Here is a 22,194-nt window from a genome sequence, read left to right as displayed (position 1 = left end):
CTGCAGTACTTCACTGCAGGGGAACTCCATGGATTCACTGCAGGAGCAGGTGCCCAAGGTGCATCATGCTGCTTGGTGTGGTTGGTTCCCAAAAGGATGTTTCCAGCTGGAATGCAGTTATGCAGTGCTTTGAGCTTTGCAGCAATGAACTGTTCTTGTGGTTTACTTTTATGCTGTCCCTGAATGTTAATTCTTTCCATAGCACGAAGAATAGTCTGGTGGCCATTGTTGCTTTATTTAATGTATTTCAAGCTGTTTGTTGAGCGTATGAAACAGATGTATGATTCAGGGCTCCTAGTGAAGATTATAGGTCAAACTGGCTGCAAAGCACAGAGGAAGATTTTTATGAAAAGGTTTCCACAAAGGAAACAGGAACTATGTTTTAGTACAAAGGTGGATGTCCCTCCGTCCTGGAGGGAATTTGTCTTGTCTTATCAGCTTGATGTTTTCTCTCTGGCAGGGTGAATTTGTCAATGAGTATGTTGGGGAGCTAATTGATGAAGAGGAGTGCCGAGCCCGAATCCGCTATGCTCAGGAGCATGACATCACCAATTTCTACATGTTGACACTGGATAAGGTACGTGGAAGGGATTTCTTTTGCCACAATCCTAGACAGAAGTAAAATGATTGCAAGCAAGTCGTGACAGTGGTATTCTCCAGCAAGTAAAAAGGTGATAGGAGTTGCTGATGAGTTGGTCTGCACTTCCACTGAAGAGAAGACCGAAAGAATGGATTTAACGTGCAGTCAAGAAGCTTCAGGTTGGATGTTAGGATTAGGAGGAAAGTCTCAACCGACTTCTTTGGAGTTTATTCAGAAGAGGTAAGGCAGTTGTCTGAGGGCAATTGTCTGAGGATAGTAGATCCTGCTTCAGCATAACAGGGTGAATTTGGTAACCTTGGGTTCCTTCCCAGCAGCTGAACCCTGGAGAGTCCAGAACTGGGCTGGTATGTGCCAGAGAAGGCATCAGCCCTCAGATGTACAAGTATCAGGCAAAGTGAGACCTTTATTTAAGTTCAGATCCCAGGTCTTGCTGATTTAAGTACAGGGGTGGAGTTTGTTACGTCCACAGACTCCTCCGTGAGTCCTGGAGGCCAGGTTGTTGGTTGAGCTCCTGGCTTTCAGAGGTAAGTAGTTTTGTTAGCTGCTTGTCACACTTTGTCACTCAACCTCGGAAAGATTAGAAGGAAATCATGAAAACAGGCGTGGGAAGAAGCTGTCCAGTGTGGGACAGGGTAACAATGTGACTGCTTTCTGGCTCTCCCCTCTTCTTGCTAGAAATTCACACTGACCCTATCTTGTTCTCCTTGTCTGGCTGATGGGTGGAAGGCAGGGGCAAACCCAAGTGTTAGTATTTCCTGTTATTACAAATCCAAATCTCAGTTGCAGTTGCTTTCTCCGATGTGGTCTAACAAATGGTAGTGTGTTGTACAGAAGCATACCTCATATGTTACGTACTGTTCCTGTTTTCCTTCTATACATTGACTTAACAAGAAACAGGAACTGGTATTTTGCTTTTAAGCAGATGTTGGAGTCTGGAACCGCAAGTGCTGCCTTGGAAATGTGCTTACTGTAGTGTTTATCCAGTACTGAAACCACAAGGAGAGCTAACTTCCCAGAAAGCAGCAGTAGCGTTTTCCTGGCTGTTCAGGAGCCTGTATCTTTGAAGAGGAAGATGATGTTGTGCAAGAGACTGTACTGCTATATGATCTGCCAGCCATGACCAGAGAAATCAGTGTGTGGAAACTGATTGGGTGTCTGTCGATTGTTCGAGCAACACAGCGACATCTGTCCCTTACACTTGGTTAAAACACATGTACAAACACGGTGCTTTTGTCATACTTTTCAGTACTGATTAATGCTTACCTAGTATACTGGTACCTGTGCTGCAATAGCTTGAGCAGGAAATGACAGTTTAATAATGTGTTTTTCTGGGTATTTTTTGCAATTCCAGGATCGAATCATTGATGCTGGGCCAAAGGGCAATTACGCTCGGTTCATGAACCATTGCTGCCAGCCAAACTGTGAGACTCAGAAATGGTGTGTGAATGGCGATACTCGGGTTGGGCTCTTCGCAATTGTAAATATCAAAGCTGGTAAGGAACCCCACTCTGTCACTACCTGCAGTTAAAAGCGTGGGAGTGTTTCTCTAAGGAAAGGGGAGGGTTTGTAGCTTCTTGGGAAGATACTTAATTTTTGTTTTCACGTAGGCAGTCATGAGACTTAACACCAGCATTGACATAATGAAACACATATATCCATGATATAAATGGAGGTTCATAGCTCTAATGTACAGGGTCAAGAAATGGAACTAAGCATGCTACAGTGTGGGGTTGAATGCTCTTTTTGGCTGTAGTATGTGATAGGAGTGTAGGGTTGCAATGTATTTTCAATCCACACAGGTCTATGGGTAAATTAGTAGTTGGTATCCTTGTGTAGTTGTGACAGTCATTTGTGTCATTATATTTCAAAAGTGCTTTTACTTCAGCAGTAAGATGTTCTGCTCCATAGTTCATTACAACTTGCTTGGTTTTGATCTGCTTTTGTGCCAGGGACTGAGCTGACTTTCAACTACAATCTGGAGTGTTTGGGAAATGGAAAGACTGTTTGTAAATGTGGTGCCCCAAATTGCAGTGGCTTCCTAGGAGTACGGCCAAAGGTATGATGCTTCCTTTAAGCTTTTGTTCTTCCAAATTATCCCTTTGCATAGAGGTGTAGCATTTGTTGCAGAGATCTCAGGAAGGGTAGTCTAGTTTCAGTGTGGCCATGAAAGCACTGCTTGAAATGAGTTGAACATCCAAGTTTTCATTCTGAGAGTGCAGATCTTAGACGTGAATTATTAGAGTTGCTATAAATAATGACAGGAAATTGTATTTTACAACAAAAGAGTAAATGAAAGATTTTTTTCAGAATTTTCCGCTTACTAGCGTGACAATTTCCATCACATTAGAGGGGCAAAGGACAGGCATGGGAAGGGCTTCCATTGTATAACCAAGAAACCACAGCTCAGCCCATTTTCCAAAGTAAAGGCCTGAGTAAATTGTGAGCATGCATGGAAGGCCGGCAAACTCACATTCCTTCAGATGTGGAGTTGCTTTAGAGCCAGAAGGCTTCTATATCACCATCTTTGCTGCAATAAGAAAGTTCCTGGTTTTTTCTCCTTTTGGTTAAGCAACTGAAGTGCACACATCAGACAGGAATAAGAAATTTGCCATATCTGAAGTAGAAAAATCACTAGCTTTTAGAACTCAGTGACTTTTGAGAGCTTCATGTTGTAACTGTAATGTTGCAGTAACAGGAATTGATTTCAATTACCTTCTTGTGTGAGCTGGTTCTCACTGGGAAAAGGAAATAACAGGAGCAGTTGGCTGAGTTCCCAGCTGTCACCAGCTAAATCTATGTCTCAGCTGTTGGTTTGTTTCAAGAGCTTCACCAAATCAGTGTGTAATCCTTCTGCTCTGGCATGTGGATACTGGCGGCTTACCCACAGTTAAGGGTTAAAAGCTCCAGTAGCACAGTTGTTAAGCCCCATCAATATGTAGGGAAGGTTTTATGAATTCCCTAGAGAGCTTAGTTCTGCAGAAAAATTAACTTACGATTAAAAAAACTTTGTCTTCAGAAGTTGACAGGTGAGGTGAATTACACATCCGATGTATTTAGTTCTTTTTTGGGCTGTGATTTAAAGTTAATTGATTTTGTGCTGCTCCTGTGTTATACACGGCTTGACTGTCATTTTTGCCCTGGAATTGCAGGTTGCATGATGGAAATGGGAGACAGGTGCCCTTTAGTTGGCATTAATGTTCCATTGTGATGCCTGAGGTGACTCATTCCATCATGATGAGATGGGCTAAAAAACAGTACCCAAGAGAACAGTACCTTGGGGTTTGTTTGGTTTGGATTTTTTTTGTTGTTTTGGTTTTTTGGTTTTTTTAATTCATCCCACAGTAGATGCATTTTTAAGCTTCCCGAAGAATACAGCAAGACAAAACTTCGCTGATTATGTTCAAGTTCACTCTTAAAAGTGACCTTTCTAACTGGGAGTGTGGAAGAATGTTTGGGAGTCTATTGTGCTGCAGTGAGCAAGTGGGAATCGCTTAGTCCAGCTGTTAGACCTTGCTTGGACATTCAAATTAGCTGTGAAAGGTTTTTCTTGTTCTCTTTGTAATTAGCTGGCCGAGATACTAGGGGCTGAGAATAGGTGGAATGGTTTAGGTGGAGTGATTTCACTGCCTGCATTTTCAATGATAAGAAGGGCCTGACTCATCCTCATTGTCAATGGGAATGATGGTATGAAAACAGAAATATCCACATGTGAAGGGGAAGGAAACAATCAAGAGATGTAACTCCCTAGTGGCAGGACAGCTGGATAACCACCATTGCTGAATTCTGAAATTGTAGGTCTGGAGACAAAGGTCTTTAAATGTTTTGGTGCTCTTGTTTTTAATCTTGCTAGGAGAGTGATGAAAATAGTACCCAATATTTATGCAGAATAAAGGATGCAAAAATCGCCTTGTAGGCATCATCTCAGCACACAGAGATGTTCTGCGTGGAGAACACATATTTTGACATGAAGCTATGTGGAAAATGGCATAAAATGTAGCTCATGTCTGTTTAGATAAACTAAACTGATAGTGCTTTGATAAGGTCACTGACTGGGGACAGGAAGCATCATCTTTGTGGACTTGAGTGTTTGGTACAATGGGAGGCTTAGCCTGGAGAGGATCTGTGCTAGGGGGTTAGGAGTGCTCTGAAGACCTGGCTTGAAATGGGGGAGGCAGGCGGGGGGGGGCAGTGTTTGAGGAAGCCTTAGGCCAGAGAAGAGACCACTTAAGTCATTTAGGTGCCAATCTTGGGGCCAGTTGTGGTTATTTTATTACTGCCTGTAACACAGCTGTTGAAAGCGTGGTAATTTAACTGTACTGATGACACAAAGATGTCAGGTGTCATCGGTGTGGGAGAGGATGGGGCAGTTGCAAAGGAATAGCTAAGTATAACTGGGAATGGGCTGGAGTTCAGAGATTCAGTATGCCAGCGTACACACTTGGAAGGTAACAGCAGAAACAAATCTGCCATGAGAAGGTCATCGATGAAGAGTCATGGTGGAGGAGCCATCGTGCAGTTCAGCTGCCACAGGACTGAGCTGCTGTTGCAATGCAGCTGTGAAAAAGGCAAATGCGGGTGGTGCTTTGGGAGGGATTTCCTATTCTTCTGGAGAAGTGTTGATGTCATTGTACACGGCCTGTGAGGTGTCATCTGAACTAGCGTGCATAATTCTGTAACTTGTGCTTGGGGGAAATAAACTCAATAAGTGCAGAGAAAAGCCATTCAGAAGACTGAGGGGTGCAGACTGTGAAAGTGTTTGGTTTGTGAGAAGGAGAGTGTGTCCTGGTGGTTACTTCAGGGAGAGAGAAAAACTTATGCTGGAAAAGAGCAGTGTTAACACAAGAACAAATAGGTCTATACTGATCACAGGTAAATTCAGACTGAAAATTGAGAGGAGTGAGGAATGTCAAAAAGTGCAGGAAGGCCTGGGAGGGACTCCTCATGAGTCACAGGTGTGCAAGGAGACCCACCTGCTTTGACTGAGGACCTGAAGAGTCTGACAGGTGGCATGAGCTCAGTGATGCCAGGCAGCCCCTGGCTCCTCGTTCTGCGGTTGCTAATTGTAAATATCCCATGTTTAACTAGGCTTTGGTGCAGGGCTCTCAGGCTCTTTCAAAAAAAATGAGAACTATTTGTGTAGTAAATCAGTTGCCAAATATTATGAAGCACTGCAGAGATGCTATGTATGTTTCAGGTATGACTGGCAGCGGGATTTTTATTTGCAGGGTTTGCAGTTATATCCACTGTAGAAGGAAGGGAACAGATGGAAGGGGCAGAGACCTGCATTAACTGACATTGTCTCACCTGCAGAGCCAACCCAACCTCACTGAGGAAAAGTCCAAGAAGCTAAAGAGACGGCCGCAGATGAAGCGCAGGTCGCAGGCGGAGGTGATGAAGGAGCGAGAGGACGAGTGTTTCAGCTGTGGGGACGGAGGGCAGCTAGTTTCTTGTAAGAAGCCAGGCTGCCCCAAGGTGTACCACGCAGACTGCCTCAACCTGACCAAGAGACCTGCAGGTCAGTGCTCTGCACAGCTGGGCTCTGCTTGGGTCACCGTGTTGGCTCGAGATGTCCCAGGTGCTGCTCATCACCTTGCACTCACTTCACAGCATCTTAAAATGTAGAGAAATCTTTCTCCCTTGAACAGACCTTGTGGCCCACACAACCCTGGTTTGCACCCCACTGTGACTGCAAAAAGATGAATTAATTGCCGAAGGGGGAGCTAGTCCTTGCCTAAGAAATGGTGCTTGTGAGCTCACCCCATCCTTGGGGCCTGGCAGAGGACAGTCCCAACAATAGTTAAGGTTTTGGTTCCTGAGACTGGCCGTTTTCCCAAAGTTGAAGACAACTGAGTGAGTTAAATGGCGAGGAAAAGCACTGATGGAAAATATTAGTTAGAGAGGAATGTGTTAGGTGTCTGAATAGCCATGAGTTCATGGTCAAGGAAGAGAATGCTATCAAAGCATATCCTAGTTTGTGGTGAAATCTGAGAACAGAAATTTGAAATAAAAAGAAAAAATACATGAAAAGTACTTCTCCTTGGGTGCAGAGAAAGAAATAGGCTCCCTGTGTGAGTGATAAAACAGCTCTGAGTTCATTAGTAGCTCAAGAGGTGTAAAGTAACATCTATTAGAGGAAGAAATTTAAGTTGCAGTGAAAAATTGTAAGGGAGCTGGTTATGGGGCGTGTTTCCTCTGATGTTTCAAATTGTCTTGGTTACTAAAGGAGCTCCTGCGACCTTTGATGAGTGTTCAGGTTTAACCAGTGCACAGAAAGGGAAAAAGTCTGACCTTAGTCTTGGTAGGCCAGTTAACTCGATGTCTGCCAGGCCAGGAGGATGGAAAAGCTGATACAGGATCAAGTGCCTAAAGAATTAAATGGTAAGAATACAAACAATACTAGGTGACAAGTTTTTAGGTAGAAGAACTCATCAAACCTAATTTAGGGGTTTTTGCTAAGTAATAAATGTGGTTAATAAAAGCAACTGCATTGAAGTAATTTGTTTAGGGTGCTGTAAATCTTTTGATTTAATACTGTAAGCATTGTCATAATTAGAAATTCTCTGTGCAGCTCCGTACATTATTTTCTGAACACATTGGAGGCAGGCTGAGAAACATGGAACCAAGTGGTATCTGAAAGGAACTGCCAGGAGAGTCACTGTGACAAGAGTGTTTCTGTCAGCACATCGTGGGGAGCCAGAGCTGGGCATTCAGCACCTCTAGCTGTAATTTGGCAGGTGTAGAAGGGCTAGTAGCGTATTTTGTAGATGACAGAAATTTTGTGTGTGCATGTGTTAAGTTTTGGGGAGAATAGGGCATTTATACAGAAGAGCTTGGATGGCTCATTGAACAAACGATGTAACAGCAATGTTAAAGCCAACGGGAGCGCAGGTCATTCCTATGGAACATTATCATGCAGACAGTGAGGGAGTCCTGAATATCACCTTTCTATCTGTTTTTGTGTGCTAAGACAGGGTGCTGTAACATCCTGGCCGGTTTTCCTATGCTTTAAAGTCTCCAGTAAAGGAGAATCCAGCCTTTAGCCTGTTGCCCTCCTTTGCATATGAAAAGTTTCTCCTAACAGCCTGACTTGAAAAAACAAAGGTTTGTCATCTCTCCAATACGACACCCCCCCCACACCCCCCTTTTTTTTTTTACATACAGGGAGAACATTATCTCCCTAGTCCTTTTCGGGCTTAAACACAGTCTCTCCTTGCAGCCCTTATTTTCTAAAATTATTATTCTTGGTCTGCTCTGGACTGTGTCCCACTTGCCTACACATTTTTAAAACTGTGGTAACAAGTATTTTAACAGTATTGCAGCTGAGGCCTTGCTAACACCAACAGAAGAGAATTATTATATTTTGTGTTGCACACAAATTCTCAGGAAATGAGATTCGGCTTGTTTTGCAAAAATAACTTTTATATTTATGTGATGTTTGTGATTTGCTCTGTCATCCTTGAGTCCTTATCTTGATCCTTTTCACATACTTATTTTATTTCTTCCTCCTGCAGTCCAGCTTTGCACTGGTCTTTATTTAATTGCATCTTGTTGGTGCAAGAGCATCTGTCCATTTTAAATTCTGAACCTGAATCTGGTTAGAACCAGATTTTTGCAGTCCCTCAAGGCCTTGTTGTTATTTACCTGTTTCTGTAAGAGTATTTGCTGTTCTGCTTCCAGAAATTTAAAATAAAATGCAGACTAAAATAGGCTCCTGAAGGATGTCATTGGAAACGCCTCCTCAGTTTACCAGAAGACCATTAATAGCTGTTTTCTGAGAATGATTTTCAGTCAGTTGTAGCCATTTTACTCTTATTACACATAGGCTGCTATTTTCATAGCCCGCTCCTTAGAGTATCATGCAGGACATGAAAGGTTCAGCACTTTTTACTTAGAATGTTTCCTCTGCCATGGGCACTGCTGTCGAGTTAATTGGAATTTCCTGCTTGTTTGCATGTTACTAATTGTGTGATCTTACTTCCGACAGCTCCAGGCTGTCTCTGGAGAGGCTGCTTATTCATTAGGCCTTTTATCCTGTCAAAGACCATTAGAGTGGGTTGATAGGATTTATCCTTTCTGCAACATACTGGCAGGTTTTGACTTATTTTGGTTTTCCATCCGTACAAATGACCTCTACAACAGTAGTCCCAGAGTCTTCCCGGTGGCCAAAGTGAGTGCTGAGTGTGGCTGTCTGGGTTGCTGATGCTGCGGGAGAAGCAGCGACAGCCTGTGCTGCAGCACTGTGAGCACAGAAGGGTGAAAACCACATGTAGTGTTAAACATTCCCACTCTGAAAAGGATGCTGAAAAATTGGAAAAGACACAGAAAAGCAGTGTACATATTTTGAGACCAGAACAGAAGACTCAGACTAGCTTCAAAAGGGGAAAAACATGCTACGTGTTGTCTTCAATCCAGGGGAAAAGCAGCATGCGAGAGGGGAGTGGAGAGCTGGTGTTGCACAAGTGCATGGAGAAGTGCCCATGGCTGCTCAGTGCTGTGCTGTGGTCATGCTCTCTTCCAGCCTCCCTGGAAAAGAGCTGGTAGCCAAAGCCATGGATGTGTGGGCTTGGTTCAGGGAGGCTGGGAAGTGCTGTGGCCTGGCTGGTGTCCACAGCTGCCCTCCATCACCAGTTGCGCTCTGAAGCACAGGCTGCCCCGTGTGAGGGCTGCTCTGCAAGGAGCTGCTCTTCGCAGCAAGGCGGGAAACTGGGGGGGGCCATGGGGCTATGGGTGTTGGGGGGAGCATGGAGGCAGGAGGCGTATTTGGAAAGACAGCCATGCTGATCCTATGGTGAGAGGTCAGGAACTCGGCATCATGTATGCTGGGTGCAAGTGGTATCACTGTTCCTTGCGTCCACGAACTGGTGAGAAGTGTTTGGTAGAGATGGCAGCAGCCTCGGCTGGGGAGCAGGGGGGCTGAACCAGTGAGGTCATCTACAGTTGAAAAAAGCAGCAATCTCTGAAGTGTAATGTTGTTCCTCTGTGATGGTGTTGATACTGATGGTGGGTAGATTCAGCATGGACATGGAGCTCCTCAGGGAGCAGCTTGGCTTTGTGTTAAGCAGTGTTTTTTATCATGGCCGTACACAGAGGTTAAGGAAAGCACCTTTGGGTACAGAGACAATAGAAACTTACTCCCTTGTGATCACTGCTCTCTCGCTTCTTCTTTCTGATAAACAGGAAGGGAGGTTGTTGGCCCAGAATTAACGAAGACTTAGATGAACCTGATGCATCTACTTAAAAAGTCCCTTGGGTGTATTATACACAGATACCACTGTTGTTTGTGGAAATGAGAGCCCCAGAGGTGTGCAGGCTGGGGGTGTCTGCTCTTCTCTAGGTGTCTGTATTGGTTAGTGTCATGCTGGAACTAGATGGGCTTTTGGTCTGACCTAGCCTGGCTTTTGTTTGTCATGATTATCATTGCCCTTGTTGCTTCTGAGGATGCAAGTTCCTGTTAACTGCACGTCAAGTCTGGGAGTTAAGGCAGAAACTGAGGAAGACATGCAGTATTGTATGGAAGTATTACAGGGTTGTTCCCACTCTCCCTTGAACTCCCTTTGCAGCAGGCCTTTTCTCTTCCTCTTGTACCACTCCTAAGGTATGTCTTTTCTCATATGTCTGTGCTGCAGGAAAATGGGAGTGCCCATGGCATCAGTGTGATATGTGTGGTAAGGAAGCAGCTTCTTTCTGCGAGATGTGCCCCAGGTCCTTCTGCAAGCAGCACCGGGAAGGCATGCTCTTCATCTCCAAGCTGGATGGACGTTTGTGCTGCACAGAGCACGATCCCTGTGGGCCTAACCCTCTAGAGCCGGGAGAAATTCGTGAGTATGTGCCTCCCATAGGAGCCCTGACTAACAGCGAAGACACCCAGCCACCAGAGCAGCCACCTGCCGACACAGACCTGAGTGTTCAGCCTCTGGACAGCCTACCTCAGTCTGTGGCCCTCAGACTGCAGTCACCAGAAAAACCCCCCGCTACCCTAGCGGTGAAGCTGCCACCGTCAGACAAGCCTCCCACCACCCTAGCCTTGAGGTTGCAGCCGTCAAACAAGCCCCCCACCACCCTGGCCCTCAGGCTGCCTCCACCAGACAAACCACCCGCCACCCTGGCGCTGAGACTGCCACCATCAAATAAACCCCCTACTACCTTGTCACTGAGGCTGAAACCATCCAACAAACCCCCCACCACCCTCTCGCTCCGGCTGCAGCCTTCAGACAAACCTCCCACAACCCTGTCGCTCCGCCTGCAGCCATCGGACAGGCCACAGGCTGCCCTGTCCCTAAGGCTGCAGTCAGAGAAGCAACCCATCATCGTAGCGCTGAGGCCTCAGCAGCCCGACAAACCTCCCACCAATGCGGTGCTGTGGCCACTGGATGAGTCCTCCAGTGATGCCTCACAGTCTCATCTGCCGAGCAAATCTCCACCGGGAACACCACAGTCATCAGACGAGTCACTTGTTACTGCTGGTGCCCTGCAGCTCCAGCTGTCGGATGAGCCTCCAGCCGCCCCTGGGGTTTTGGGGTTATCGGACAAGTCTCTCATTGACACCAGGACCCAGCAGCCTGAGCTGCTGGATGAGTTCCCAGTGAAATGCCTGCATCCTCAGCTGTCGGACAGACTTTTCACCACGGTGGGGACCCTGCAGTCCCAGCCAGTGGATGAGCCTCCTGCAGCCGATCAGCCTCAGCCATTTGACAAAGCTTCTGCCCAGAGTCCACAGCTTCGGTCTGTGGAAAAGGCTCCCAGCTCCATGATGCCACAGGTCCCAGCAACAGAGATGGCTCCTGGTCCTGGGGTGCTGTGGCCTCTGCCCATTGAAAAAGTCCCTGGCTCACCAGTCTCACGGATCCTGCCTGTGGAGAAGGCTTCTGGATCGGCTGTGCCACGGCCGCCACCTCCAGAGAAGGCTTCCTTCTCCAGGGCAGTGCGGGTCCCAGCCATGGAGAATGCTCCCAGCTCTGGGGTGCCCCGTCCCCTGCCTCCGGAGAAGGCCCCTGCCTCAGGGATGCCACGGATCCTGCCCACAGAGAAGGCTCCCAGCTTAGGGGCGCCGCGCCCCCTGCCTCAGGAGAAGGCTCCTGGCTCCCGGTCACCGCACATCCTGCCCATGGAGAAGGCTCTCGGCTCGGGGGCCCTGCGGATCCCGCTCATGCAGAAAGCACTCACCCCTGGGGTGCTGCGGTCCCTACCTCCAGAGAAGGCTGCCGACTCCGGGGCCCTGCGGGTCCTGCCTCCAGAGAAGGCGCTCAGCTCTGGGGTGGTTCGGCCTCAGCTCTCGGAGAGGTCTCTCACTCTTACAGCCCCTTGGCCCCAGACATCGGACAAGCTGGCTGCTGCCGTGGCTCCTCGGCCTCAAGCCTTGGACAAGCCTCTGGCTGCGTCGGCTCCGAGGCTGTTGCTGTCGGAGAAGGCGCTGCGGCCTGTTGACCAGAATGCTCAGCCAAAGGAGAGAGGAGCCCCAGCTGTGGAGCTGAGTCCCCAGCAGAAAGAGAGGACCATGTTAGCTGGTGAGCAAATCTCTTGGTCTGCTGGGAAGGCGGTGACACATGTTGGACAGGTACCTTGGCCTATGGAGAAACTACAGACACATGAGCAAACCCACTGGCCTACTGCAAAAGCCCTGATGCCTGCAGAACAGCCAGCCCGGATAGCAGAGAAACTACCAGAGCCAACCCTTCAACCCAGCTGGGAAGTGGCCTCAGCCCCTGCAGAGCAAACCCCTTGGACATCAGAGAGATTGCGTGCATTTGAGCAGACCCCTCGGCCAGCCAGGGAAGCGCCGGTGCCCCCAGAGCAGATGCAGTGGCTTGTCACGAACATTCAGACAATTGACCAGATTTCTTGGCTGAGTGGAAAAGCACAGACTCCTCGGGGGCAGGACCCTTTGCCTGAACAAAACACAGCGCTAGCCCGTAACCAGGATTCTGTCTGTCGTGAGTTGGCCGACTCAGAGCCAAAGTGAGGTTGGTGAATATGGGAGGCAGGTTTCAGTCTTTTAATGTTTAGGGAGGGGGATCTTTGTTTTGTTTTTTTTATTCACTTCCCTGAGCCCAGCCCCTAACCCATGCACATCCCATCCATATTCTCTCGTGACATGAGCAAGGACATTCTCTTAAGTCTGAGTGTGGCCCAGCCGAAGGGAGAGAGCATCCGTGACCTTTTCCTCTTCCTTTTACAAATGGTAAAGCTGAAATAAAGAGTCCACTCTGCGTAAAAATCTCCAATTCCATTTAAATGGTCACATTACTGATCCTACGTGTTCGAGCTCCAGGTCTGATTTGTAAGCGGGTTCCCAGGTACAGCTAGGGGCCTTGCTCTTATTACTGTATTTAGAGGAAGCAGATCAGTCAGGCTGCCCTGGGACTGGAGATGTTTCAGGGATCAGGTGGTGAGCAGTCAGGTGTACGCCCTTGCTGGACTCTGTAGAAGCAGGGAACAGGTTTATCTGTCATCTGCCCGGGTCTCTGTCCCTGCAGGGTGTTGCTTTGCGAGGTTTGACCGTATGTTCACTGGGACATGCTGCGTGCGTAGTTCACTGAAGGACAGCTATCGTCTGCAGCTGAGCTGGGATAGGAGCCTGCTGCACTGCTCAGTGCAGTTTTCTCCAGCAATAGACAATATCCATTCAGGCTCCTTTGTACAAAGCTGCGACTGGCCAGGCCCGAGAAATGGGGAATCTGAAGGAGGTCAGGGGAGAGTGTCATCTTGGAAGAAGCCATCTGGCAGTTTTTTCATTCTTGTGTCTTAATCCTTTAGCACAGGACGTGCGGAGTGTTTCCTGCACTTGAAAACATTGTGACCTATAAAGCAGCAATAGCAGAGTAGGGCCGAGTGGGTTTCCCCAAGGTGCTGAGCACCACCCTAGCAGGGTGGTGGTGCTCCCTTTCAAATTTCCATCCAGTCTCTTGACTTTTTGTCGTCACCATGAGCCAGCAGACTGAGCAGTCTTTTCTCCCCTTGCCTCAGACATGTTCAGGACGTGTTCGCATCATACCTGGTCTTCCCAGCAGCAGGACGCACTGCTGAGCTGCAAGTGAAGTCTGTACCGTTCGCTACACAGCGCGGAGGCAAGGGTGCCGTAGCTGTATCGGGACCCATCTCGACACCTTCCCCTTGGGTAGCTTCTGGCTTAACTCTTCTACAACCAAAGGAGACTTGAATTAACTGGACCGTGTCGGTGTGCGTGTGTGTGTGTGCGCATGTGTGTCCTTCCAACTGAATAGTAGTTCTCACACTGGAAGACGGTGGGTTCCAGCAGCTGGCTGGCTTTCTTTTCTCCTCTTCTCCCTTTTCCAGTTAAGGAGATGTTTAGTACCTGGTGGTCATCAGGCTGGTGTCCAGACTAGGCCTGCTGAAAGCCGTTTACTCAAGCGTTGAGGCAGAAGTTCACTTGGCCGTGGTACTCGTGGGGCAAGCAGTAGCATCCCAGGGACCTGCAGAGTGGCGTCTTGCAACCACCGGCACCCTTGCAGGCAGGAGGAGGATGGGCCTCCCTGGGCAGCACTGTTCGGGCTGGATGGGGTTGGTATCCTGCCAAGGAAGCACTGCTGACCAACACACTCTCCCACTTTCACAACACATTACCTCTGTGGTTTGCCTGAGCTCCGCTGATCCGGGTGCCGCAGCCTCGGATCTCCGTGCCCGCTACCAGACCATTGCACAGCTCCAGCGTATCCTTCTGCTTCCAGGCAGATCCGCCAGTCCCTCCCTGGAAAGGGAGCGTTCAGCTCCAGGCTGACCCTCTCCCTCTGATGTGGAGCAGGTCCTTGTTCCCACCTGGTTTGCAAGTGCCTGCTGCTCCCAGAGCAGACAGTCATGAGCTTTGTGGTTTTCTATGAAGGGAGGCAGACACTTGTACTGAGACAAATCCTGATCCATTCTCCTTTCCTGATGTATGCACCCCAAGACAACGTCCTGCTGTGAAGGCCGGGTGTGCTGGACACGAGGGGACATTACCAGTGCTATGGTGCATCTCTTCTCTAGTCCAAATCATTTCAGATCCTTTGTAGAATAGCTAGCAACTTCAAAAAGCTTTATGGCTTATGGAAACTTACTGTTTAACTTTTTTTTTTTTTTTCCGGGAAGACTGGCAGGTCAATTCCTGCTTGCTGCTGAAACTGGGGAAATGCAAGCAGCTTGTGTTTCTGCGTGACTCCTGCACAAAGGGAATCAGGACAACTCCTCAGAGCCATTGAGAGAGAAGATAATCTAAGGGCATTCATTAACTTTTTTAAACAAAATTAAAAAAATGGTAATGACGTTCAGTATATTAAGTATTTATCATGTGTGAGAAGGAAAATAAATCTTGAATTTACATTTATAGGCCTTCCCATGAGCTGGACTTAGTCATGTAGATTGTGTAAGTAGGGTAACCTCCGTGCCAGCCACCCAGCCAGCTACAGCTGTAACTAGAAAGGTATCTGCACTGCTCTGTCCACCTCTGCTTCGCATTGTCACGTGTTAACTAGTTACTTGTTTCATGAAAAATAAACTGTGAATATTTTTGGTGCAGGCTTTTTTAAATCTGTAAAATGGAGAAGTTCTCAATGAATTCTCGTAAGTGCAGGTTTGAAAAAAAATCACTTCTATAAATCATGTGCTCACGTGGTAGGGTGAGGTTCATGGCAGCAGCAGCCTTTCAAGCAGCAGGCTCTTAGCCAAAAGCTTGTTTTGAACAGTGAATGTGGATTGAACTGTTGCATGGCATTTCAAACCCGCAGCCTTATTCCTTGCATCTGACCATACCCCACCTCTCTTGTCTCCCTTCATGCCTTTTCCATGAGGATCCAGGTTTCTGGCTTGCTACCTTCCAGCTACTGTCGGAGAGTTGACTTCAGCATAGCTGGGAGGCTGCTCAGTAAAATTGGTGTGTGGAAACATCATTGAAGGAGGAAGCCAGCAAGCTGCTCTACCCTCCTTGCCCTCCTTGGGCCCCTGGGTGATGCTTTGTCAGATCAGGAAGGCTTTTTCAGATGTACATGGGGCTTGCAGTGGGAGTAGTGGTGCTGTTAGGAATGGCTGTCTACCTGGTCACCTCAACAAGACAGGTGAGGTCCGACCACGTGTGGAAATAGGTCCTAGCAGCCCTGCCCTGTGCTGCCCAGCCTGCCTTCATCTGCAGGGAGCATGAGCATGGGCTGAGAAATGGCTCCGGGGAACAAAACCGTTGCAAAGGATATGTGGGCTTCTTTAGCACTTGAGGCAACTCTTGCTGTTGGTGGCAGCTGGTAGCACTGTCTTGGAGGAGGAGAGGGAGATGTCTTGTACTGGGGTAGTTGAGTTAATTTTCTGCAGTTCATTGCTGCTTTCGGGGTTCAGCCAGTTTGAATCAGTGGGGGTTTTTAAGGTAGAGGAAAGCGACAGATAACATGTACCCCTGGCAGCCTGCTCCTGCTGGAGAGAGGCTACTGCTGCTCTGCTCCAGCCTCCCCGAGCTCTTGCTCTGGGCTCAGCCAGGTTTGCTGCAGCTTTGTGGCCAAGGCCATGGTACTTTTTTGCTGCATTGGAGGGATCTGATCACCTGGCCACTAACAGTCTTGGGTCAGCCATAATTGCACCCAGGGTGGGCGAGAGGTGACTCTTGTGTTGATTCACTGTTGTGGAGAGTTGTAGAAGCAGAATCAAGGGTGTAATTATTTCTGCTCAGAGCTGTGTCCCTTTCCCTGCTGTCCCAGGGAGGCTCATGAGCCCATTCCCACTTGCAGGAATGGCTCCCCTTCCCAGTTCTGAAGGGGATGAATGATTGCTCCCATACAAATGCTTTGCTGATCAACATCCTTGCTGTCAGGATTGCCTGGCTGCCCCTGCTCAGAGCAGTGGGCTGTGGCCACTGGCTGTGGCCTCCGTCCCACAGTGGGCCCCACTTCAGTGGTGGATTTTCATGGTGGGCAGGAGGGTTCCAGTTGACCTTTGGTGATGGAGGAGCTCTGGTGAGGGGTAACAGCGTGGTCAGGGACTCATATGGGCTCAGGCTGCCTGCCCAGGCAGGGGAGGAGGGTTGCAAAAGGGGAGCCACTGCAGGACCTGTGGGACGCCTAGGCAGGAGAAGAGCAGGCACAGGTCACTGTCCTGCTTGTCTTGTCCCATCTGCACCAGCTCGCTGGGCTGGTGCCCGCTGTCAGCCAAGGCTCCGGAGAGAGAATCTAGGAGAAAAGCGACCGCTGTAAGGAATAATCTCCTACTGCACATCTTCACCTACCAACTAGCTCGTGGTAGCTTGCTTTGTTGCTGTTCTCAAGTTAAAACTTTTCCTGTTTAACAAAAACCCACATGAACCAGACTCACTTCAATGCACAAAGTATCCAGGTGGTACTGTTGGAGCATGCATTATAATTCAGGGTTAACACCCACACACACAGGCACAGGCTTTGTTTTGAAGGTGTGTGGCTGTTGTAAAACTCAAGAGGGGAGAGAGATGGTTGAATCTAAAAGACTGAAACGTACTAAGGTGACATAATGCTGATTGAGGGTGCTAGCAGAACTTCAGTTTCACGGAAAAAAAGGAAGAAAAATCAAGAAAAAGCAGCCCTAACCCTTATGCATCTCAGCAGCAGTTTAACCTGAGCACGCTGTGGATGTGTGCTGCTCCTACCTGGATCCCGCTGCCAGCATTGTGACAGGGCAGGGGGAGTTTGAGAAATCTCAGACCTCCAACACCTGTTTATTTTTAATTTCAGCCTTAACTTCTGATTTTGCTTGATGTTTGGAATAACCATAATTGTAACCTGCTTGTAATGTGCTTTGCCCTAAATTACTGATGAGGCTTTCAGCCTTTGCCAGCCAGTGAGTGTTAAAGCAAAGTGGCAAACTGTGCAGCTACTCTGAAAGTGTGGAGGGGGCCGGCGAGGGCTCACAGCATGTCTGATCACCTGGGCTTTGTGCTAATTACTGCTCTGTGATAGTGATAGTGATAACGCCGGTGGCAGCATTTGCAGCCGAGGCTGTCTGTGCCTCTTGCAGCAGCACGGCTGGGCTGATGGGTGCTCAGGACTCCCAGGGCTTGGGAGATGGAGCTTGGGGACCGCTCCGCTGCTTGCCTGGCTTCAGCTGGAGTCTCGCCTGTGGGGTGGCAGTGCCCTCGCTTAGCAGGAGGTGGGAAAAGGCAAGATTTCTGCTCCGGGTCCTCCAAAAGCGATCTAAACAAAGTCCAGTGCAGGGGGATGTCATGCACGATCTTGGGCTGGGGAAGTGGCGGTGATGGACAGTCCCTACAGCACTGAATCTACCTCCTAGGGAAATCTGAGAAATGGGTGTTGCTATGTCCTATTTCAAGGTAAAGTTTTAATCAGTTTGCCCTTGGCGAAGCACTTGGGCTATTGTGGTGCTATTGTAAACCGTTTGGCAGCTTAGCACAGTAGGGCTGAACTCACGACTCCTAGCCCATGGGCTGGAGGTTCCTTCGCTGGCTGAATCCCATCCCCTGATAGCTGGTGCTGGGCTTTGGCACGCGTGATGGAACCAGGACGAGGCGTGACTCGGTTCCTTCAATTTATGATGGTTTTGAGACTCAAACCAGTGTGCTGGTGGGCCCCGTGGGTGTAGGGAGCGAGTAGAGCCACGTGAAGCAAGGCAAGCGTCCGCTAACTGCATGTTCTTTGTGTCCGTTTGGTACTGAGCTGGTTTCAGTTTTTGTTTTTTTCTGATGTTTCCAAGTTGTTGACTTCAAGGAACTGGGTTTTGTGTATTTTTTTAGACACTGGGAACTTGTTAAAAGGAAAAGCAGCAGCACCGGGAGGCTCAAGGTGGAGCGTGGCTGGAGCTGAGGGCAGCCCTGGCCAGTGTGGGTGGGAGGAGGTGAGGTGTGTCGGCTGGCGCAGGCAGGGAGCAGCTCTCCCTGCAACAGGCAGGAGAAGCCCTTCAGCAGTGGCACTCCCGGCCGTGCTTAATTGTGGTGACAGTTCACTGCTCTGCCAGCCTGCTCGCCTCCGAGACACCGAATGCGTCAGATACCGCATCTGGCTTTGAACGTCCTCTGCCACCTTCCGGTGCCACATGCTCTCAGCTGGGGTCCTGGCTGCCGGCTAGGCTGGGGGTCCCAATGAGGGTGGCCCTGGCTGTCCGCTCCCCCTTCCTCACTGCCTGGGGACGGGGAGGAGGGACATGGCGGGGGGCCACCGGTGGCAGTGGCTTAAGTTGCGCTGAAGCCGTGAGTGGGAAGTTTGCTCAGAGAAGGGGGGGAAGCCTTAGTGTGAGCAGCCCCGTGCTGCGTTCCTCCACCACTGAGGTCTGCTGCCCTCAGGGTGGTGGCAGAGGGGAGTGCCCCGCAGTCTTGTCCCGCAGGCTCGGCCAGAGGGAAATGCAGCGGGAATCGAGGTGCCCAGCTGCAGCTGTGGGTGGGTGCCAGGGTGGTGGCTGGGGTGACCACTGTGTGGAGGACGTATAGGTGCTCTGCCCTGGCTGGGACTCTGTCGGTTCTAAGCAGGGATGCCAGAGCAGGTGAGAGAAACCTACATATTTCCAGCATGTATATTATTTTTAGAAGAGGGAGAGGGGAGTCTTGGACCATTGATTACTTTCATTTTGCTCCCCTTAGACTGTTGGCTGTGTATGTGAAACTTATAATGAAAAGAGGGTTGCCCTGCCCAGGTGCTCCCAGAACATGTACTGTAATTCTTTGTATATAGAAGAAAAATTACTGTAAAGTAAAGTTTAACTTTACTCTCGATGTCCTCTTGTGGTTTGTCTTGCTGAGTGGGAGGGCGTGCGGGGAGCCCGGCTGTGCCCAGACACCTAGGGCAGGGAAGGGAGAGCTCCGACAGCCTTGCACGACAGCGGCGCAGGCAGGGGGACAGCTCAGACCACAATGCCTTTTATTTACATTGTACACCTCGAGAGAAGACGCTTAAATAAATCTGCAAAGTATCAGGCAGCATCTCCGAGAGAATAAGTTAATGGCTGCCGCTGGATCACAGCAGTGACTCTGGGAAGCAGCTCCTGCAGAAGCCGGGTGGCAGGGAGAGGGTCCCCAGGGGTGATGGCCCGTGGCTTCTGGCACCATAGGAGGCTCCCGGCACCACACGGCAGCCCTCTGCCGCTCCGCACGCCAGGAGGAGAGCAGTCCGTGGGGCTGCGCGCTGCTGCCACGTTGCAGACAGGCCCATACAGCTAAAACACAGCAGGTAAAAAAAATGGAGGAGTCCGGCGTGCACCGGCTGCCAGGCCGGCAGCAGCAGTTCCCTTCTGGCAGGAGGTCTCAGTGGTGGCAGCAGCTGTAGAAGTAGGCGCCACTCCTCTGGCCCAGGTCGACACCTTTCTCCTCTGGAAAAGAGCAGGGGTGGCAGGCTGCTGGCACATCCGCACACACAATGCCATGTGGGAGCCCAAAAGCTGCCAGTGCCAGGCCTGGGCCCTGGCAGGTCCCTTGGGGAGGGGTTTGGTGTCCCCGCAAAGAAGCGGTAGAGCTCACGGCCACAGCGCAGCCCAGGGCTGGAGGCGTAGCTGGGCTGAGCACGCCTGGACAGGCCTGATGCAGAGCTGAGAGCCAGTCCCACAGCCAGCCAAGGTCCCGGGCTGCCTGTCTGCCAAAGGCCACCCGTGGCCCAGTTGGGTGGATGTGCTGAGCCTGGCCTGAGTGGGGACAAGGATGTCGTGAGGGGACCCAAGTTCCACAGGACAACCCCTGGCACGGAGCCACAGCGTCCCCAGGGAAGGTGGGAGCAAAGATGTGCCCTGCCAGACATCACAGCGCTCGTCTTCCGCACCCTCCCCATGGCACATGCACCCCCTTGGCACAGGCAAGGGTGCTTGGGGAGGGATGGATCCTGCCCACTCACCTGTCATCACCTGGAAGGCGGTGAAGTGGACGTAGTCCTCAGCCACCTTCTGGAACAGCTCATCTGCGGGGAGAGCAGGCAGGGTGAGCGGGTAGTCCCACTACCTGGCAGACCCCCCCCCAACCCTGCTCAGGCAGGGGCATGGCCAGCAACGAGGGGGCTACTCACCCACACTCTGGCCCGTCTTACTGGAGGTCTCGAAGAGCTCTGCCTTGATCTCTGAAACGAGGCCCCGGGTTAGGTCCTGCTGCGAGCGCAGGATGTAGCCCCGCGGACTCGCCTGCCCCCGGAGTCACCCCTCAGGCACGGCTGCCGACAGCGGGCTGGCAGGGACCCAGGGTCCTGTCCCCTTGGCCCAGCTGGCCACGTGCCTGCCCGTGTCGGGACATGCCGTGCCCAGGGAGGTCCCTGGCACATCCAGGGCCACACCGTGCAGGGAGCCCTGGTGTCTGGAGCCATCGGATCCACTGTGGCTCCCGGGCAAGGGCAGAGCACCTCACATCTCCCAGGCACGCATAGATACAGAGCTGCACCCCCCCTCGCCTCCCACCCATTATGGTGCTGCGGGACCCCGGGAAGGGCCAGCACTGCCCAGCCGCGAGCATCCCGGCCCCATGCAGTACCCGGCCGTACCATCAGCGTAGTCCTGCACGTCGTGGAAGTCAACCCCCCGCTTCCTCCTGTCCTCCTCCAGCAAGTCGCTCTTGGTGCCGCACAGGTAGATCCGGCAGCCCTGTGGCAGGCAGAGGGGCGGGAGGGATGCATCTGCCGACCCGGCACAGCCACCGGCTCCCCTTCCCCACCGGCAAGGCTCCGCAGCCCCCCCGGCCCCCCCAGCCCGGCCGTACCTCCTCGCAGTTCTGCAGCTCGTTCACCCAGAACTTGGCTCGCTGGAAGCTGCTGCTGTCGGTGAGATCTGGGGGAGAGGGGTCAGGGTCTGTCCCCTCCCTCCTGCACCCACCCCCTGCCGCGACGTCTGACCCACTGGTGCCGATGCCGGCACCAAGTCAGCCCGGGACCTTCGCGGCTGCCGGCTCCTTCTTCTTCACGCGGCATCGTGCTCTTACCGTAGCAGACGACGGCGGCCCGTGCCCCGCGGTAGTAGATGCGGCTCATGGCCTCGTAGCGCTCCGAACCAGCCGTGTCCTGGGGGTGGCAGGGAAGCACTCAGCCGGTGCGGGGGCGTCTCGGGGGTCCCCACGGCGGGGGGGGGGGGGGGTGGGTGGCCGGGGATGGCAGCGGAGCGCTGGCACAGCCCTCGCCCCCGCACTTACCCAGATCCCCAGGGTCACCGTCTGGTCCCCCACGGACATCACCTTAGCCACGAAGGCTGCCCCGATCGTCTGGAAGGGAAGCAGGAGGGGCGGTGGGCACCGACCCCGGGGGACACCGGGGGCACCGGCCCGGGGACACGGTGGGCATCTGGCCTGGGAACGCGGGGAAGGGGGAACCGGCCCGGGGGAACCCAGCCGGGAACTCGGTGGGGAAACGAGGGGGACCGGCCCGAGGACGCGCGGGGCACCATCCCGAGGACACCGTTCCGGGGACGTGGAGGAACCCCCACCCCGCCCCCGGGTGGCCCGTCCGACGGCAGGGCCGGTGCCCGGTGCGGTCACTCACGTTCTGGTAGGGCCCGGGACGGAAGCGGCGGTGGGCGCAGCGCTCCACCAGGCTGCTCTTGCCCACGCCCTCCTGCCCCAGCAGCACCACCTTGGCGTCCACCCGCCGACCGCTCATCCTCCCGCCGCCGCCGCCGCCGCCGCGGGGCGGGGCCGCAACCGGGCGGGGCGGGGCCGGCGCGGCGGAAGCGCGCGGCGGGGCGGG

At 51.4% G+C, this 22,194-nt stretch overlaps 2 protein-coding genes across 3 annotated transcripts in view; one reads left to right on the top strand and one right to left on the bottom strand.

The window, feature by feature from the left end:
* NSD1 (nuclear receptor binding SET domain protein 1) overlaps positions 1–19,262 on the top strand; it is a 66,636-nt gene extending 47,374 nt beyond the window's left edge. The window contains exons 19-24 of one of the 2 annotated variants that reach the window (XM_049829100.1): positions 461–577; positions 1,953–2,094; positions 2,551–2,657; positions 5,912–6,116; positions 10,228–12,561; positions 13,565–19,262. In XM_049829100.1, coding sequence (XP_049685057.1) covers positions 461–577; positions 1,953–2,094; positions 2,551–2,657; positions 5,912–6,116; positions 10,228–12,560 — 2,904 coding nt within the window. In that variant the 3' untranslated portion in view covers position 12,561; positions 13,565–19,262. Of the gene's footprint in view, positions 1–460; positions 578–1,952; positions 2,095–2,550; positions 2,658–5,911; positions 6,117–10,227 lie in introns of both variants that reach the window. The other variant, XM_049829101.1, reaches the window with a different exon arrangement.
* Positions 19,263–19,384: 122 nt separating this feature from the next.
* On the bottom strand, positions 19,385–22,161 carry RAB24 (RAB24, member RAS oncogene family). The gene is made up of 8 exons (XM_049829349.1): positions 21,991–22,161; positions 21,645–21,713; positions 21,438–21,516; positions 21,219–21,286; positions 21,004–21,103; positions 20,539–20,589; positions 20,371–20,433; positions 19,385–19,855 (listed from the first exon to the last, which is right to left on the bottom strand). The coding sequence occupies exons 1-8, from the start codon at positions 22,105–22,107 to the stop codon at positions 19,791–19,793; spliced, it is 612 nt and encodes a 203-aa protein (XP_049685306.1). The 5' UTR covers positions 22,108–22,161; the 3' UTR covers positions 19,385–19,790.
* Between the last annotated feature and the right edge of the window lie 33 nt (positions 22,162–22,194).

This window comes from Accipiter gentilis, chromosome 26, assembly GCF_929443795.1.
Source record: "Accipiter gentilis chromosome 26, bAccGen1.1, whole genome shotgun sequence".
NCBI lineage: Eukaryota > Metazoa > Chordata > Aves > Accipitriformes > Accipitridae > Astur > Astur gentilis.
This window is presented reverse-complemented; position numbering and strand designations above follow the sequence as displayed.

Coding starts and splice junctions, on each gene's coding strand:
- RAB24 (XM_049829349.1), bottom strand. CDS start 22,107: ATGAGCGGTCGGCGGGTGGACGCCAAGGTGGTGCTGCTGGGGCAGGAG. Junction 21,104..21,218: donor AGCTGCAGAACTGCGAGGAG/GTACGGCCGGGC, acceptor TGCCTGCCACAG/GGCTGCCGGATCTACCTGTG. Junction 20,434..20,538: donor TAAGACGGGCCAGAGTGTGG/GTGAGTAGCCCC, acceptor CTCTCCCCGCAG/ATGAGCTGTTCCAGAAGGTG.